The 18,492-nt window shown below is 37.9% G+C and overlaps 1 protein-coding gene across 1 annotated transcript in view; it reads right to left on the bottom strand.

Annotated features, from left to right (window-relative positions):
* The window catches only part of LOC149228119 (ergosterol biosynthetic protein 28-like), a 122,422-nt gene extending 110,453 nt beyond the window's left edge, over positions 1–11,969 (bottom strand). Inside the window, exon 1 of the mRNA XM_089375644.1 lies at positions 11,794–11,969. Coding sequence (XP_089231770.1) covers positions 11,794–11,908 — 115 coding nt within the window. The 5' untranslated portion in view covers positions 11,909–11,969. The remainder of the gene's footprint in view (positions 1–11,793) is intronic.
* Between the last annotated feature and the right edge of the window lie 6,523 nt (positions 11,970–18,492).

Below are 18,492 nucleotides of genomic sequence, written 5' to 3'. Positions count from 1 at the left end.
GCCCGATTTGTCTAAAAAATCGGCAAAGGAGGGCGTCTGACCAAGTTTTTTGAGTGTTCTGGTGTGTTTAGCCAATGAACTAGCCAGTTTGCCCAGTTTCATGTTCAAACCAGTTGTTTTTTAATACTAGTTGTACCTCATTGTTACTTGAAGATGGAACATGCAAAGAAAATAATGACCTCAGAAAGAGGTTTGATGAGTTGGTGTACCTTAGGCTGAATAGCCCGTATGATGGTACTCAGGGTTGGTATCTTGGCAGTTAGCCTAGACGATACCTAGATCCCTGTTAGGGTGGATATCTTGGTCTAGATGATACCTAGATCCCAGTTAGGGTTGGTATCTTGACCTAGATGATATCCAAATCCCTGTTAGGGTTGGTACCTTGGCAGGTAGCCTAGATGGTACCTAGATCCCTATTGGTGTCTTGGCAGGTAGCCTAGATGACACCTAGATCTTTGATGAATTGGTGTCTTGGCAGGTAGACTAAATGACACTTAGATCCTTGTTGAGTCAGTATCTTGGCAGGTAGCCATGATGATACCTAGAACCTTGTTAGGGTTGGTGTCTTGGCAGGTAACCTCGATGACACCTGGTGTCTTGGAAAGTAGCCTAGATGACACCTAGATCCCTATTTGGATGGTACCTTGGCAGGTAGCCTAGATGGTACCTAGATGGGTTGATACCTTGGCAGTTAGCCTAGATGGTATCTAGATCTCTAACATTGTACATGTTGTTTGTGACACTCTTCTTATGAGAACTTTTCAAAGTGCGTATTGTCCTTTTACCGATTAAGCAATTATGAAGACCTCCCTAGTTAAGAGGGAGTATTGGAAAATATTACTAGTATCGGTCTTCATAATTATTATTTGGTTTCAAAAAGAAGAAAAAGAAAAATAACGTAAAAGAAAAAATATTTTATAAAGCATGGGTTTCATGCTTGGGTCATTAGTCAAATAGGTCAAGGCATCCATTGCATGCCCTATAGGATTGTCTTAAGTTAAAATGTCCTTGTCATTATGTAAAAGACCCTCTTGGGCACTTGTATCAAAGAAAGAAAATTATTTTGTATTTTGGAAAATGTCTATAGTGCTCCTAAGAACAAGTCGGCCTAACAGTGGACTTAAAGATCCCTTGAAAGGGTATTGTGAAATTTCTTGGGTGTTCTTAGTCTGAAGTTATAGGAAGACTTTGCATTTTATCACTGGAAGTTAAGAAGAATAGATTCACTATGTTAAATTTGGCAACTAGGGCCAAACTCCACGCAGGTCATCTTATTTATGGTAGCTGATATTTTTCTTGGATCCCTCTCATCGAGAGGTGTAGGATTGATCTAAAGATCATCCGATTCTGATAAGTATTCATGGAGTTATGAATTTATTTGTGTTATAAGACAATTCATCAAGGTCGACCAGCAACCGAATAAACCCCACATGTGCTCAATGTTTTAGTATAAAAGGAGATGACTTGAGAGTCATTTCACACACACCTCTCTCTTGATTTCTCTCCACTCGCTTTGGGTTTTAGTGGAAGAGAGATCTAGGAGGAGGATGCCCTAGCCGCAGTCTGCCCTAACGTAGTCAAGTGAGAAGCCCTAACGCAGTCAAGTGAGAAGCCCTAATGCTATCAAGGAAGAAGCCCTAATGTTGGTATCTACGCAGTCTAGAAGGATCTCTGTTTATGGGCCGCAATGAGGGTTTGTTGTAGGTGACAACATGGTGAGAAAGGGTTGTTTTGAGGGTAAGTTAAGGGTTGTTCCAAGTGCGTATTGCTAGGCAGATTAGGCCGAGGAACAGCAAGTGTGGAGGCTGAGGAGCAGCGTGGCATTTCTGGAGGAGAAGCCGATTTGCTGTAGGTACAATGGATTTGTTCTAGGGCCGGAGAGAAGGGTTGTAGGACCACAAGGCTTAAACAAAGCCAAAAGGAATAGCGTAGGTGTGGAGGGTTATTCCCTTGGAGAACCACAGTCTTTAGAAGGTTGTTTTGCTGATTTGTATGGAGGATAAGGGTTGTAGGCTGATGCCCTAACCAGTGATGTAGTGTAGTAGTGCAGCGTGGTGAAACAACACATGGCAACAAGGGTACATGGTGCTGCTCAGCAGCAAGCAAGGCGACTAGTACAGCAGTGCTAAGGCTATATGGTGTTGCTAACTAGTGCAGCAAAGTAAATAGGACAGCAAGGTACATAGTGTTGTATAGATGCATGGGACAGCAAGGTACACAGTGTTGTATAGATGCGTGGGACAGCAAGCTACATAGTGTTGTATAGATACATGGGACAGCTGTGACATGGCAGCAAAGGTACATGGGACAGCAGCAAACATGGACAGCATGGCAAGCATGGTGCAGCATGGAAAACATGGACAGCATGGATAGCAGTGGCAAGCATGGTGCTGCAAGCACATGAGACATGGTGTATGACAACATGGTTATGACACATGCGACAGCGATGCAACATAAGGTGCAGCAGTATGATGTGTACAACATGGTCATAAGGTTCAGCATTATGATGATGGGTACAGCACGGTGAGGTGCAGCATGATGACGAGATGCAGCACAATGATAAGTCAAAGTGTTGACTTCTATTGTAAATGTATTATCTCTCTCTCTCTGCTTAACTATTGAAGAACATATAAGAAGAATTGATCAAGGGTTTCCCCACATTGGGGTTTGTCCCTGGCTAGCGCCACATCTTGTGTCCTCTTGTCTTGGCTTGTCTTCTGCGATTTATGTTTATGTTCTATCTGCAGTTTAATTTAATGTTGATGTGATTGCTAATCTGGAAAAGGTATTAAGCTAACTGTGAAAATTGAAATAAATTGCTCTAAGCATAGAACATACCTAAAATTAACATGGTATTAGAGCTGAGGTGAAGACAAAGCCCAAGCAAGAGTGAAAGAGCAATCACCAAAGACAGTTGGGAAAGGACAAAAGGATCAATGGATTCCTCATCCCTCTTCAAATTCACCAAGGGTGAAGTCGAAGCAGAGAATATTATCATAATGGTGCAGCGGAAGCTTCTGATGGCCTACCTAAAGATCACTTCAATGGGAAGTCCAGATCTAAGGGTGGAAGGAAAGGCAGATGCCTTGTTTGTAATAAGTTCGGCCATTATGCTGAGGAGTGTCCGAATGGTAGGGACACATCACTTGATGATGATAACAATCATTCCAGGGACATCTTCAATGATCGGAGGAATGACAGGTAATGCAAGTCATCAAGGAAATAGCCGACTCTTCAAAGAAAGCAAGGAACCCCAGGTATGAAGAATCAAATGTTGTTTCTAATAAGATAAAGAAGCATTATCTTATATTGGCCCTCTCCTTCAGAGTCTTTGGGAATCTGGCTTATTGTAGTGCTTCTAGGCACTTCATCGAATAGAAAGGTGCACTCTCTAATTTGGTAGAGATGGAAACAATCGTGGGATTATACTTGGAGTCGATGCCACCTATCCCGGAAAGGGTGTAGGGAATGTTACCCCTCAATTGAATGAGGGTAACTCGATTCATTTACAAGAATCTCTTTTATGTACCTGATCGCAAAAAGAACCTGGTGTCCATTTCGGCAATGGAAGTCAAAGGTTTCAGGGTGGCATTCATCGATGGAAAGGTACGTGTTTGAAAATAGAATTTTCAAAGATGCTTTTACTCATGGGTTCAGGGTTGGCAATTTGTATCAAGTTGCAGGATGGTCCATTGGGGATCATGTCAATTGACATATCTCATCTATAACACCGGAGGTCTACTTATGGGGCCCTACCCGATGTGAGTTAGATGGTGACAGGAATGCTTGAATTCAAGAAGAGCATGAAGGTACATGTCTGAGATGTATTGAAGGAAAATCTTACAAAAGGACCATTCCCCCCATGTAGCAGGTCCACAGGTTTGGAACAACCCAAGGAGTTTGAGATTCATGATCGGGAATCTCATGTATACAGGCGGAAGAAAGTCCTCTATGGCTTGAAGCAAAACTCCCCGGGCATAGTATGAGAGGATTGATAGCTGTCTGATGAAGCTGAGATTCACTAGGAGTGAAACCGATCCAAACCATTGCTCGAAGGTTGTGGATGATAGACCTCTCATACCAGCACCTTCTGAGGATGACCTATTTCTGACAGGTGCAGACCCTCTCATTTGCAGAAGTAAGAGGGAGTTGGATTCCGAATGTGGAATGGTAAACTGCAAGCCTGTGACTACCTCGAGGATATTAACTTTCAGAAGTTATATGGTAGTGATGCCGGACTAGATTTGGTAACTACCTCTGAGTTTCATAAACTCATTCGCGTTGATGTTCTTGGTGAACTTCCGTCCGGACATATGTTTTGCAGTTAGCATGATGAGCTCATATATGGTTGAGCCTCACTGGATTGGTGCCAAGAATCTTCTGAGATATCTTTGGGGCACAATCTCTCATGAATTAAGATACACTGCCGGAAATGTGAAGTTGCATGATTATTCGAATGTTGACTAGGCAAGCAGTGTGGAGGATCGCAAGAGCACTTTTGAGTGCTGGTTCTCTTTGGATTCTGCTTCGATATCATGGATGAGCAAGAAGCAGAAGTTGGTTGCTATAAGCACTGCTGAGACCGAATACATAGCTACGAGTATGATCTCGTGTGAAGTTGCCTGGTTGTGGAAGCTCTTCAGCAAGCTGTTTGTACACATGATGGATACCACTGTGATCCTCTGTGTCAACCAGGGGGAGGGTTCGATTGTTGAGGAATCTCGTATTCTATGATTGCTCTAGCATATAGACATCATATACTACCTTATCTGGGATATGGTACGTCGATGAGCGAGGAGGCTCCATCGCATTGAGACTGATGTACAAGTCGCAAACATTTTGTCAAAGCCCCAGGGAAAGGTCAAATTTGTGACTTTCCCGAATGACTTGGAGTCGTTGAGAGACCCTCTTATGAGGGTCCTACATGTTGCATGCATTGAGCTCTGGGAGCTCCGGGGGGCTTGGGGTACTTATTGGAGCAACAAGCGACCATAGGGCGACTCACCCTCCCCTAATGGTGCGCTGTGTACAGGGTGAATGGCTCAGCCTTCCCCTGTGATACCCCGTGGCGACTTAGGGACAGGATGAGTGGTTCTCCTGTCGAGGCATCCTACCCATGCAGTCTGGGACTCATGGGAAGTACCTCTCATCTGGCCAATGAGCAGGGAAATGGGGTTAGGGACCATAGTAGTACTATCGATGGACGCATCATTGTATCTACCGTACTCCCTATGCTAGGATGACCTCCATTGATCTGGGATCAATGAAACTGATCTGGGATCAGTATGAGTGGTTTGAGACACTCTCTTGTGATATTGATCTGGGATCAATGAAACTGACTTCGGGTCAGTAAGAGTGGTATGACACACTCTTCATATGGAACTGACTTCAAGTCAGTAGAGAATGGTATGAGACATTCTCGATCAATTCTTCTTCTTCATGGTTCAGCAGAGCATAGCAGTGCAGAGCACTGATGACAAAGATAGTACAATTGGACAAATGGATCAACAGATGGAGTTCTCCCTAGTTGAGAGGGAGTGTTAAAATTGGCAACTAGGGCCAAACTCCATGTGGATCATCTTATTTATGGCAGCTGATATATTTCTTGGATCCCTCTCATCGAGAGGTGTAGGATTGATCTAAAGATCATCCGATTCCGATAGGTATTCATGGAGTTATGAATTTATTTGTGTTATCGGCCAGCAACCAAATAAACCCCACATGTGCTCAACGTTTTAGTATAAAAGGAGATGATTTGAGAGTCATTTCACACACACCTCTCTCTTGATTTCTCTCCACTCGCTTTGGGTTTTAGTAGAAGAGAGATCTAGGAGGAGGATGCCCTAGCCGTAGTTTGCCCTAACGCAGTAAAGTGAGAAGCCCTAACGCTATTAAGGAAGAAGCCCTAATGCTGGTATCTACGCAGTCTAGAAGAATCTCTGTTTATGGGCCGCAGTGAGGGTTTGTTGTAGGTGACAGCATGGTGAGAAAGAGTTGTTTTGAGGGTAAGTTAAGGGTTGTTCCAAGTGCATGTTGCTGGGCAGATTAGGCCAAGGAATAGCAAGTGTGGAGGCCGAGGAGCAACGTGGCATTTCTGGAGGAGACGCCGAGTTGCTGTAGGTACAACGGATCTGTTCTAGGGTCGATTGAAGGGCTGTAGGAGTACAAGGCTTAAGGACAGACTGATGTTGTTTTAGGGTTGTGTGGTGAAGGATTGGAGGGAGGCTGAAAGCTACAAAAGTTGTTGTGTTAAGCCGTAATCCATAGCCAACAACTAGGCTACTTCTTGGTGCTACGTTTAAGGTTAAACAAAGCCAAAAGGAATAGCGTAGGTGTGGAGGGTTATTCCCTTGGAGAACCGCAGTCTTTAGAAGGTTGTTTTGTTGATTTGTATGGAGGATAAGGGTTGTAGGGTGATGCCCTAACCAGTGATGCAGTGCAGTAGTGCGGCATGGTGAAACAACACATGGCAGCAAGGGTACATGGTGTTGCTCAGTAGCAAGCATGGACAACAGCAAGCAAGGCGACTAGTACAGCAGTGCTAAGGCTACATGGTACTGCTAACTAGTGCAGCAAAGTAAATAGGACAACAAGGTACATAGTGTTGTATAGATGCATGGGACAGCAAGGTACATAGTGTTGTATAGATGCAAGGGATAGCATGGTACATAGTGTTGTATAGATACATGGAACAGTTGTGACGTGGCAGCAAAGGTACATGGGACAGCAGCAAGCATGGACAGCATGGCAAGCACGGTGTAGCATGGCAAGCAAGGACATCAACAAACATGGTGAAGCATGGACAACATGGCAAGCATGGTGCAGCATGGCAAGCATGGACAGCATGGAAAGCATGGTGCAGCATGGCAAGCATGGACAAGGGTTTCCCCACATTAGGGTTTGTCCCTGGCTAGCGCCACATCTTGTGTCCTCTTGTCTTGGCTTGTCTTCTGCAATTTACGTTTATGTTCTATCTGCAGTTTACTTTAATGCTGATGTAATTTGCTAATCTGGAAAAGATATTGAGCTAACTGTGAAAATTGAAATAAATTGCTCTAAGCATAGAACATACCTAAAATTAACACACTAGTTGGTTGACTTGTGCCTTGGTGGAAGCAAAGGGGCTTGTCTATGTCTTGGAAGTCTCCTTTGAAATTAATAAGAAAATAAGTTCTTGTGGGTTTTCCCCTTTGGAGGGGTTTGCCCTGGCTTGGAGCCTATATCTTGTGTTCATGTGATCTCTATTGTTTTGGCATTTATTTGATGATGAGAACAGAAACATAATAATAAAAAGAAGAGCTTAATATCACAAGTAAATGTCATGTGAGGAAAATGTTAACATGTTGCCCTAATCTATTTTCCAACAAGTTTGACCCGAGTTTGGTTACCGGTTAGATTGTCTTTGTTTTTGGAAAGTTTAGATTGTATCTCTTGTTGAATTGGATAAATTTCTCTAAGAAAAGGTTAAGAAAGGGTTGTCGGCTTTTTCCCCTGGTTTGGGGTTCTCCCAGGATTAATTTTGTGTCTCTTGTGTTTGGCTGTATCTTCTTGATCCTACTGTCATTATTGTTTTTACTGTTGAAGATTTTCTTGTCTAATTACTTAATGATGAAAGTGGTATAAGATGAATTGGTTTAAGAATCATTGGAAGGAATTATCAATCTAGGAAATCCTGAAAAAATCAACACAAAGATCTATCAAAAAAAAATTTCTTTTGACCTCGTATGCTAGGATTATCCCTCACTCCTACATCCCCCACAAGATCATAGGACCGAACCCACCACTAGTTCCAAGGGACTTCAACAATGAGCCAGTTCCCAATTCACCTCCCTTGCCATCAGTCATCAGACTCAAGAGCCCTTGACATCTTTAGCTCCATCACCAAATCTTCCTATCTCACTCACTCTTTTTTTGGCTAGCTATTGATTATCTTGTTTCATGCCATGGTCTTTTATATGCATATCACAGCAGCACTACTGCTTCTTTCTTTCTTTCTTTATGTTATTTTCAACATTTCCTAGGAGTCGCCCTAGCACTCTGACATTGTATTCATATTAATTGTACTCTTCTTCAGTCCCAGTGACCTACTTTTGTGGTCATTTGTTGTAAATTAATAAAATTATCTTCTCTCTCTCTCTCTCTCAGAGTCACAGGTTTTTTAAGTTTCTTGGATTATCTAGAAAATTAAGGTTAGGGTTTCATCCCTTGGATATTTGGACATTAAGGTTTTAAGATGAAACCTTAGGTTGTACTTGGTGAAGAAGAAGAAGAGGAGATGTCTTGCTTTGGAGGGATGGCTTGACTAATTCATCTTTGTCGGAGCTCCTTACTTGAGCTAGGGGCTTCTTGGCTTCCCCTAGCTAAGGCTTTGGAGAGCTACTGGATTATATTAGCCATGTGATAAGGCTATGGTATATACATAAACTTCATCTTATGCATATTAATGAAGCTTTAAGTTGTTCAATACTTGTGTAAAATGCAGATTTTATTTTCAGCCATCTAGGTTCTTCATGGTTTGTAATTCCAGTTAGATATGTCTTGCTGATTTGACATAAGCTAAATGTTAAGTGATTTAACATTGTAATAGAAAAAGATAATGGTTGTTTTGCTGCTGCATTTACTGCCGTAAATATGGCTTTTCAGATCTGGTCTATACATGATAAGGTTGCCCTAGAGGTCTGAAACAATATCAGAACATTTTGGTGTCTTTTCTCTTGGATTTCCTAGAAGTTTGGGGTTGTTAAGGATTGAAATATTGTCCTTTGTTGCTGTTATTTTGATCGTATTTCATAACAGCCCTAAGACTGGAAATTCACAAGGTTAATATTAGGAAAACCTCTAGAATAGAGGTCAAATTTCTGAAGTGCATAAGAAATCTCAATTTCATAAAATTTCCACAAGGGCCTGCTTCTGTAGAGTGGGTTGCTTGTAGAGGTTTAAACTTTAGACCCACTTTATATGTTGGCCTCACTTTTTTCATATAAACATAGGAACGAGAGAGCCTTTCATTCACTATTCATCCATTGACCATCTTGTGTTAGATATGTGAAGAGTGGAGTGCACCTCTCTCTCTTTTACTCTTCTATATTGTAGTATTTGTCTTTTTCTTAAGTACTAAGGTTCTCGGGGAATCCAAGGAAAATTCTAGCATTAGGGTTTTCACACTAAGGAGGAAAAGTAGATTAGGGTATGGTAAAATCCTAGGGGAGACAAAAAAAACATTAATGAGGAGGAGAGGAGACATTTTGCACTTTGTGGAAGACAAGTGTTGAATCCAAGGAGGACTTGTTTGTGTTGATGCTTTCTTATTGGAGATCTTTGGTGGTGGCTAGGGTTTTCTCGGGTTTTCCTTGTTAGGGTCTCTTGAGAGCTTGAAGGTTGTACCAGCTTTGTGATAAAGTTGTGGTATGTGCATGTACTTCATTTTTATATATATGAAATTTCCAGCTGTCCAATACTTGTGTAATTGCAGAATTGTTCTTCAGCTATCATTATCTTCCTAATTAAGTAATTTTCAGCACTTATTTCTCATGCTGATTTGACACATTCAAAGGCTGAATTTGTTAAGGGATTTAACATATCACTGGAAGATAAGAGAGCAGATTTTCTGCAGTAAAATTTTCAAATCTGCTATATGCTTGGAAAATAATGCCCTAAGGGCTAAGACTTATTGGCATATGTTTGGTATCTTTTCTCTTTAGCTGCCTAGTGTGTTGGGTTGAAGTGAGATGAAATATTGTCCACTGTTTGCTGCTGTAAATTAATATTTCAGATGAAGTTCACAGGATCTAGATCCAAGAAACCTTCTTGTGGGAGGAATTTCTGTTTTGCATTTGAACATCAAAGAACACAGAAATTTCTACAAAATCAATTAAGAAAATGTGAGGTACTGGGAGACTATAAAACCTACCACATATCAAGTTAGGCAATTTCATTCAATAGATAAAGATCTTCTTGTTAAACGATAATTGAGATTATGTGTTAGTGGACCGTAGGTAATGGCAGGATTTATTATCTTGCATTGTGTCATTTGGAACTCCAGTACTGGTAGCTGGCTCTCATGATTTGCCAATAGCCGTTGAGGCAATCACAAGAAGCAATGTATTTGAATTTTGGGCAGGTAACTTGATAGGCTTTGACAAAATCATGAAATAATGGCAAAGTCTTGACGAGGACTATGATGAGGACTGCAATTAAGCATCCAAAAATCACATATTTTTCTTGTTTATCAACATCAGCATTTCCTCAAGTTGTGCTACTTTTTCACATCTTGACGGCATGATAGCTCAAGTACACTGTGAAGAATAAGTCCTCTTTTGAATGGAACCACTTAATGAAAATATCTATCCTTCAAACAAAAAGAGGCAGAGTGTCATGACATGTTGACAATATTGTGTGTCACATAACGAAGGGGAATAAGTTGCCAATAAACGAGACTTTCAGATTGATTGCATTTTTGTTAGGTAAAGATCATATAGGAAACAAAATTCTCAAACCACCAGTTGCAGTAGTGCAGATTAATATATTTGGGGAGCAATCAAATTTTCAAATGTGGGTGCGAATGGGAAAGATTGTAAGGGCAACTTGTGAGAGGAGGGAAGAACTGCGTGTCATTCTCGTAAGTTCGTAACGTCATCATACTAAATCGGAATTTTAAGATCACACAATTGGTGGCTCTCAAAATGAACCAAAATACTGAAAACTAGAATACAGTACAATGGAATATTGCCAATAAGCTAACATAGTGCCACATTTCAGAAGTTAACATACCCTGGGAAATCAGAGAATATTGGCCATGTATTTTGGGAGGTGCTTGTAAGCATGCTTAGGAGGTCTGGACTCCGGACCTAGACCTGGACTCAAAGCATTTTTGCAGGTATTGGTCAATTCTCAGTTCTGCTGGCGGGAACTCTCTGGAATGTCTAGCAGGTTGCCGTGATGGTCACTCTCCATTCTCTATTCTCTGACACGCCATGGCATTACAAGATTTGCCAAAGAGAGGTTTGCTAAAATTGAAATGTTCTTGATTTTGGAATCTATAGTTGACTTTACAATGTTCACTAGTTTGATAAGGAGCTAGATCTAGATCATGCGTAGTAGATAGATCGGATGGACTTGCATGGATAAGGAAGGAATAGGTTATATTGAGGCAGCGTTGACTTTATCTGTACTCTTTTGAATGATGGCCAGCCAATTAAACTCTTCATACACCGACACAAACCACGATGCCTTCCTGTGGATTGGATTGGCAGAGATTTAAAGCTTTCAGGGGTGTGCATGTATAGACAGAGTAGCTCCCGATAGTAGCAACTTCACTCAGTCCACAAAAGATATAATAGTCAATTGGGTCTTGGTTGGTAACGCAGTGTATTTCTGAATTCCACTAAAGTTCAAATCCCCGGAATGCAGCTTCTCTGCTTGAAGGACCTTTGGACAGTGTTTAAACCAGCTATAGTTCATTGTAATTTATTCTCCTAAAACAGAGAAGGACTAGCTCCATTGTTATACTCCCAAATGGAGAAGAGCAATTTGAGGCATCTTGCCCAAAAGATATAGAAATATGATGCTTGCTCTCAGAAATGACATGTAGCATTGGATCACTTCAAATATGTTGAAATGCCTGCTGCACTTTGATCCCTTTATTTGTCAAAATGAATTTAAGAACCAACTTTGCACCAGAAATTTGACATTTTGTTGTAAGTATGTTTGTTGGTGATCCGTTGTTTAACGACAATGCAAGGGAATGTGCATTACAGAATTGATTTTTATGTAAAGGGGAGAAGATTTCCTTACTTTCAGATGTGGAAAAAACGGCGAGGCGAAGTGCCCATATATCAAAAAAACCAAACCACACGGCTGACAGACGTGCCGTGCCCACCAACATCAACCACCATGCCAGTGCCTCCATCTTCACTGCCTAGTTCAGGTACCTTTCTTCTCAATGCATTTATGCGAGGTCTGAGATCTTGAGGACCGCAGGCTTTAAAAATAAAATTAACATAACCTGTGTTTTATCATTTTTAATATAATAATTTTTATTTTATTTTTTTATTTTTTTTTGTGTTTTTTTCGGTGTTTTGAGAATAGAATTTATTTATTTTTATTTTCTTGTTTTGAGAATAGAATTTATTTATTTTATTTTTTTTTGAGAATTAGTTAGGTTGATTTATGAATTTTTGGTAGATTTTTATCTAATTAAGATGGATTTAGACTCGTTTAATTTCTTTTCTTTTGAGATTAGTTAAGTTGATCTATAATTTCTTGGTAAATCTCTAATTAAGATGGATCCATGGTAGTTTAATTTCTTCTTTTAAATAAATTATATTCGACATGAATAGCATTTTTCCTCAATGCAGTTATGCGAAGTATAAGATCTTGAGGACCTCAAACTTTAAAAAAAATTAAGAAGATAAATTGTGTTATCATATTTAATATAATAATTTATTTCTTTTTATTTTATGTTCTTTCTTTTCTTTGTTTTGAGATTAGATAGCTTAAATCCATGATTTTTTTGTAGATCCTGAGTTAAGATAAATCTAGACTAGTTTAATTTCCTCTTTTAAATAGACTATATTCCACATGGATACCATGGGTCAATACCGACTATATTCCACATGAATACCATGGGTTTTCATAAACCACCAAGTCAAGTCAAGTTTTACCTTATTATTTTACTTAAAAGTTATTTTTATTTTAACATAGAGTTATTTTTAATTTTATTTTTGTTTTATTTTTACGTGTAAAAATGTTTAATGTAGAGTTATTTTTATCTTGGAATGCAAGCTTTTGTGATTCCTAATGATTTTTCAAGAGAAAGTGTGGTTCATTATCAAGACTTAGATGAATGTTCTCATCCAACTCAGTTAATATTGTAGAGATGCAAAACTACTAAGATGCATCTCTACAGTTTATATTAACTGAGTTGGATCAGAATATTCTCGTAAGTCTTGATGATGAACCACACTTTGTCGTTCAAAAGGTGTCAACCAAAAAACTAGAACGTGATTTACCGAAAGAATTCACTTGAAAAAAATTATTTTTATTTTATTTTGAACGAGTAAAAAAATTTACAAGACATTACATTACACTATGTTACATCATCTCGACCATACTGGGCTAGAGAGCATCTTAGCGATTAGTTTGTTTATCGGATGGATGAATGACTTATCCACTAATGGGATGCTATGAGTAAAGCTTAGTGGTTTTTTGAATAGTTTAATTCCCACAAAAATTAGTCCACTTAAATCAATTGTTCTAATAATTATAGTTTAGTTATAATTTAATTTTAATATCATAGCTTAGTAAGATAAGAGATTAAAGGTTTCTTTGTGGTGATTTTTTTAAAGTTTTAATTAATATATATGTTATTATATTGTAATTATGTTTATTTTAGAATAAGGCTTTTAGAATTTTAATTTAATTATCAATCATTAATAAATGTATTATTAAAATTTAACTTTGCATTAATTGTGAGGATAGAGAGCGGAGATTTATCTTAAAAGTAGTTATATCCTTTTTTATTTTCAATTTATTAAAAAAATGTTATAAAATCAAATCAAAATAAAATGTTTTGACTATGAAATTAGTTACGGTGTTTTGAGCATGTCTTATTGATAAGCCATGATATTGAATCATAGTATTCTAAATGTCACATAGCAATTTAGAGTTGAGCACTACATTATAGGTGTTCTAACTATTATATGTTTGGAGTTTTTGGCCTGAATCTGGCGAAACAATTTTTGGTCCACATATATGGATTCAGCGCCCTTAAAAACCTTTGGGGCATTAGGATTGTGGAGAGTTCACTACTTGAAATTGTTATTCCAACAATTCCTTGCCGGATTCTGGGCAAATTCGACCAAAAAATATGTTTGGAAAAGCTCCAAAATGTATAACACATACACTATGGCCTACATTATATCTTTCTATCATACTAGGAATTAAAATGCAACTTGATTCTTTAGACGCAATAAAATATTTATCATATAACTTCATTATGAACATGTATAATGTGTTTTATGATTTGAATTATTTGTTTTGATTCTATTTCCACAACATAAGCATTGGATATGCATACAATTTGTATTTCCATTTTCTTAATCCAAAGCATTTTTATTTGTCTTATTTTTTCTATGTATGTGAATTGACATCTAATATTAACATGATGTTCACATAGCCTATAGTGTTGAAATTTGAAGGAAGCTTTGTTCTAATAGGTCAAGTTGAAGAAAGTCCCTTGGACTACAAAAGAAGAGAATTTTCATTGCCACTTATGGTGATTGAAACCTTTAGAAATTGAAGATGGGTTTGTTACTTTCATGGTTGTTGTTGTGACTTTATATTCATTGAATTGTAGAGTATTCAGATGCATAAAAAATTGCACATTTAGATAATGAATGTCAATCAATGTATATTAGCCACCTTGATTATGTTGTCATACTAATTGTAAACATAATCCCAGTAATTATTCAAATTATTTCATCCATTATCTCACTTATCACTTCACTAATTAATCAAATGTCAATTTGTGCTCTAAGTATTTTTACATTAAAGGCATTATCCATTATGGAGCTTGTGTTTTTAATAACACTTCAAGTGAAAATTAGTCATCAATAGTCATGGGATGAAAATTGGTGTAGCAACTATCATTCATTCCTCAAATTCCCTAATTCATCTCATGGCTTTCAAGGCCGACCAATAATGGAATCCTTCTTTATCATGCTCAAGTATTGAATTGACTCATGGGATGACGATTGGTGCATGTCTATCACATATTCCTTAAATTTTCCAATCCATCATGTGGCTTTCACAACCCATCAATGTTGAAATCCTTCTTTGTCATGTTTGAGTATAGTTGAATCCCTTCAAACCTACAACTTCTACATTGATTATGTTTCTGCCATTGTTATATTTTTGTTTTTATTTTCATGATACCTCTTATCCTTAAAATCTAAAAATTTAATTAACCTATATGATCTATGAGTAAACTATTGTACTCAATTAAGTATGTCACTTTTAGTTGGAGTTTTTCATTAAGTCTCAAAACTCCCAAACCAAATTTCATATGCATTTTCCAAAGTTTATGAAGAGATCACATTTGTAGAAGCTAACTTGATGTTAAAGGATTTTGTAGTTTCCTTATGTTTAAATGCAACCATTATCTCAACATAAATAGAAAATGAACAATAATGGCAATAATATGATAGAAACAATGAGGCCCTATTGACAGTGAATTGTTGGATAATCCGCCAACAAGCCCCTACTCACTCATGGGTGAATTAAACATGCAAATCCAAGTAATGGAGGAAGACTTTTGCGAGAAATACCATACAATGGTTGAATTGTATTTAAAGAATGATAGAGATACATAACAAGGGGGGAACTCGTGTGTCCATGAAAGGAAAAGACTTAATGAAACCCCAGCTAAAGACTTCAGTTAAAAAATAAATCATTAGACCCTTATTATGTCGCATTGGTCTTTATACAAATATAACATTATTACACAATCATTATATCATAAGTAAAATGACATGTACATAAGCGTAATACCTGAAATGGATGCTTTTGTCAAGTACACAACATTTCTACTAAGAAAAAGGTTTTTTCCTCGAAGCGTTAAGTGGCATTGATTTTAAAATAAAATTAGAGATATAGACAACTTAAGTGAATAAATTCCAAAATAAGTGGCTTGTATGTATAAAGTCATTTGAAAGATAGACAATTTAAAGTGAAATAGGGAATAAGATTTGAACTAAAGACCACTTATTAAAACAAAAATATTTCAATTAAATGAGATAAAACACAATTATATTTAGAGTTCAAAAAACAAGGTCACTTTGTTTCGATTGGTAGCTCCTCAAGAAGCATGTTTCATGCTGGTGAGGCTAAATTCAAATACTTGGCTAGAAATGCTTCTACCTTCCACTATGCCTTCTCCTCATCCAACCCATTCCACTTTATCTTTCCTTGGAGTGGTTTCTTTGTAAGATTGCAATCAAACAAATACCATATCTCCCACTACAAATTGGTGGTCTAACCAATGTTGATTTGCTTATTGCTTCATTTAGTTTCTAGCCATTGACAAGTTATCCTTGAAGATGCAAAGGATGGTCTTCATCTCTTGTATAGTGTCAACAATAAAACTTTGTCATTTTGAATGACCTGGTCCTTCAATAAGGTGGAACCATATCCACATAATGCTTTGGGGATCATTTTCATAGAAGAGTAGTAGTTTGTATTGAACTAGTATTTTTCATTATGTAACCACTGCAACCAATTATAATGGTTGTCTCCTATGTACATTTGAAGGTATCCTTCCAAGCACTTTTCAACCACCTCAATTTACCCATATGTTTCAAGGTGATATGCAATAATTGTATTACATGTCACACTTGCTAACTTGAAAAGTTCTTACCAAAAGTTGTAAGAAACTTGAGGTCTTTGTTATAGATTGTAGTGTAACTCAATAGATTTGAATAGAAGATAGAAGAGAACTCTTAACTTCGTAAATAAGCCCAATCATTCACACCATAAACAATAACAGAGTGAATACAGGAATGTAATGAAAACCCTTGAGGTAGGGTAACACCATTAATTATTCCTTATGGAAGGAATCCCTCCATAATCCATGCTTGCACAATTGCAATATGCTTCATAATACCTCTCATTACATTGCTTCTACTTCTTTACCATAGTTCTATCTAACCCTCCAAGAACTTTCTAGTGAAAGAACCTTCTATTAGGTTGAAAACTATAGTAAGATTTCTTACAATTATTGCTTTCATACTATGTGGCCACCTATATATTATTATTATGATTGGGTACCTCCTCAGGTACCCCATATTATCCCCCCATAAGTACACTACATTCCATCCCCTTTTACATGTTCCATTCTTGAAACATTGGAGGGAGCCATATAATATGATCTAGTAAGCAATGTATCCAATTAGTACCAAGCATGAGCATCCATCCATCCTTGTGAAATGTGAACATGGGGTCTAGCTACTTCCTTGCTTCCTTGATCATGCTTTTAGTTGCTCCTTTCACACCATGTTGTTGCTATGCTACTTTGATATCTCCATGGATTGGTTTTAGTCCTCCATGTGCTTCCATATCAATTGCCTTTCCAATTCCATGTTGGTTCATAAGTTTACTGACATGCACAACCTCAACCTTGTTAATTTTTATCTCTCCAAGTGGTGTGGGTGATGATATGCATCAACCCTAGCAATCATTTTGTCTTGCTTGGACCCTTCAACTTGGGGTTCCTTTGAGGCATTTATCTCATGAGCTTTTTCCGCATTTTTATGCCTTTCCTAGTGCCTTTCTTCATATTCTTACGTAGGATCTTATTCTAATTCAACCTTGGACTATGCAATAATTTTATCTACAAGGACTTCTTCAGGTGCCCCAATGGGCCCTCCTGGTTTTATAAGAGAAATATCCTACAATTTAATTTAATTTTCCTTATACCAAAGCTTCAAAAACTTATTTTGCATATTAATATTAATTGTATCAACTAGGTCCATCCAAGGATATCCCAAAACAATATCCACATCATTCATATATATAGTATGAAATTTGAATGTAATACATATTTATCCATGGTAATCTCCAAATCTTTAAAAAAATGCACATTTTCACCCTCAGCTTATGTACATTGAATATGATTTGTGGCAACTTGTAAACTTTTATCCAAGTTAACATAGATGAAATTATGCTTTCAACTAGGGGTGGCGAGATAGGGAGGGGTTATCCTTTGCCCCGATGATCAAACATAGATTCAATATGCTCGCGGTCTGGGTATAGCATCCAATAATCAATATGAATTCTTAGCACTCTGGTAGGGCCTAGAAATAACAATTGAAAAGAAGAAATCCAAAATATTAGTGTTTGAAGACTCTATGATTGTGATTAGTTAGGTGTGGAAAGCTAAAGGATTGCAAAATCAAGCTCTCCCCCATATTATTTAAAGAATTTCACTTTAAATATTGAGATTTGAACAATTTTATTATTATCGTGTTATATAAAAATTTGATTGAAAAAGAAAACCCCTGGTGAATAGAGGCACCACCATAGAGTAAGGGATCCTAGAAGTTTACAAAATGAGGTGAGTGAGTCTCCTTTTATAGCCTTCTAAGGAGATGCATTAGACCTCTTTAGGCCGACTTGAAGGGGGGCTAGCCGACTCATCACTTGGAGGATTCTAGACCCCTCAAAATACAAAGTTAATTCTCTTTTATTGTTTCATGATCCCTCCAAGGGATAATACATCATTGTTACAAATCCATTTGGGCACATTAATCCCATCATCCATATCAGTGTTTTAGGGCCAATCAAACCCTAATTTCAGTTGCTACATGCCCTAAACAAGTCACCCCTTTGAATGCCTCCTTCCCAGACAGTTTCATGACTTGAAGACATCCAGAAATAGCCTCTAGAGGGACCAGCGCAGGTAGGCCCATGTAAGGGTGCGTTGTAGAGCAATTAAGT

This window comes from Pinus tabuliformis, chromosome J (genome assembly GCF_031772625.1).
Source record: "Pinus tabuliformis cultivar Carrire ecotype Pingquan chromosome J, CPIR1, whole genome shotgun sequence".
Lineage (NCBI taxonomy): Eukaryota > Viridiplantae > Streptophyta > Pinopsida > Pinales > Pinaceae > Pinus > Pinus tabuliformis.
Note: the sequence above shows the minus strand (reverse complement) of the source record. Positions and strands in the feature narration are given on the sequence as shown.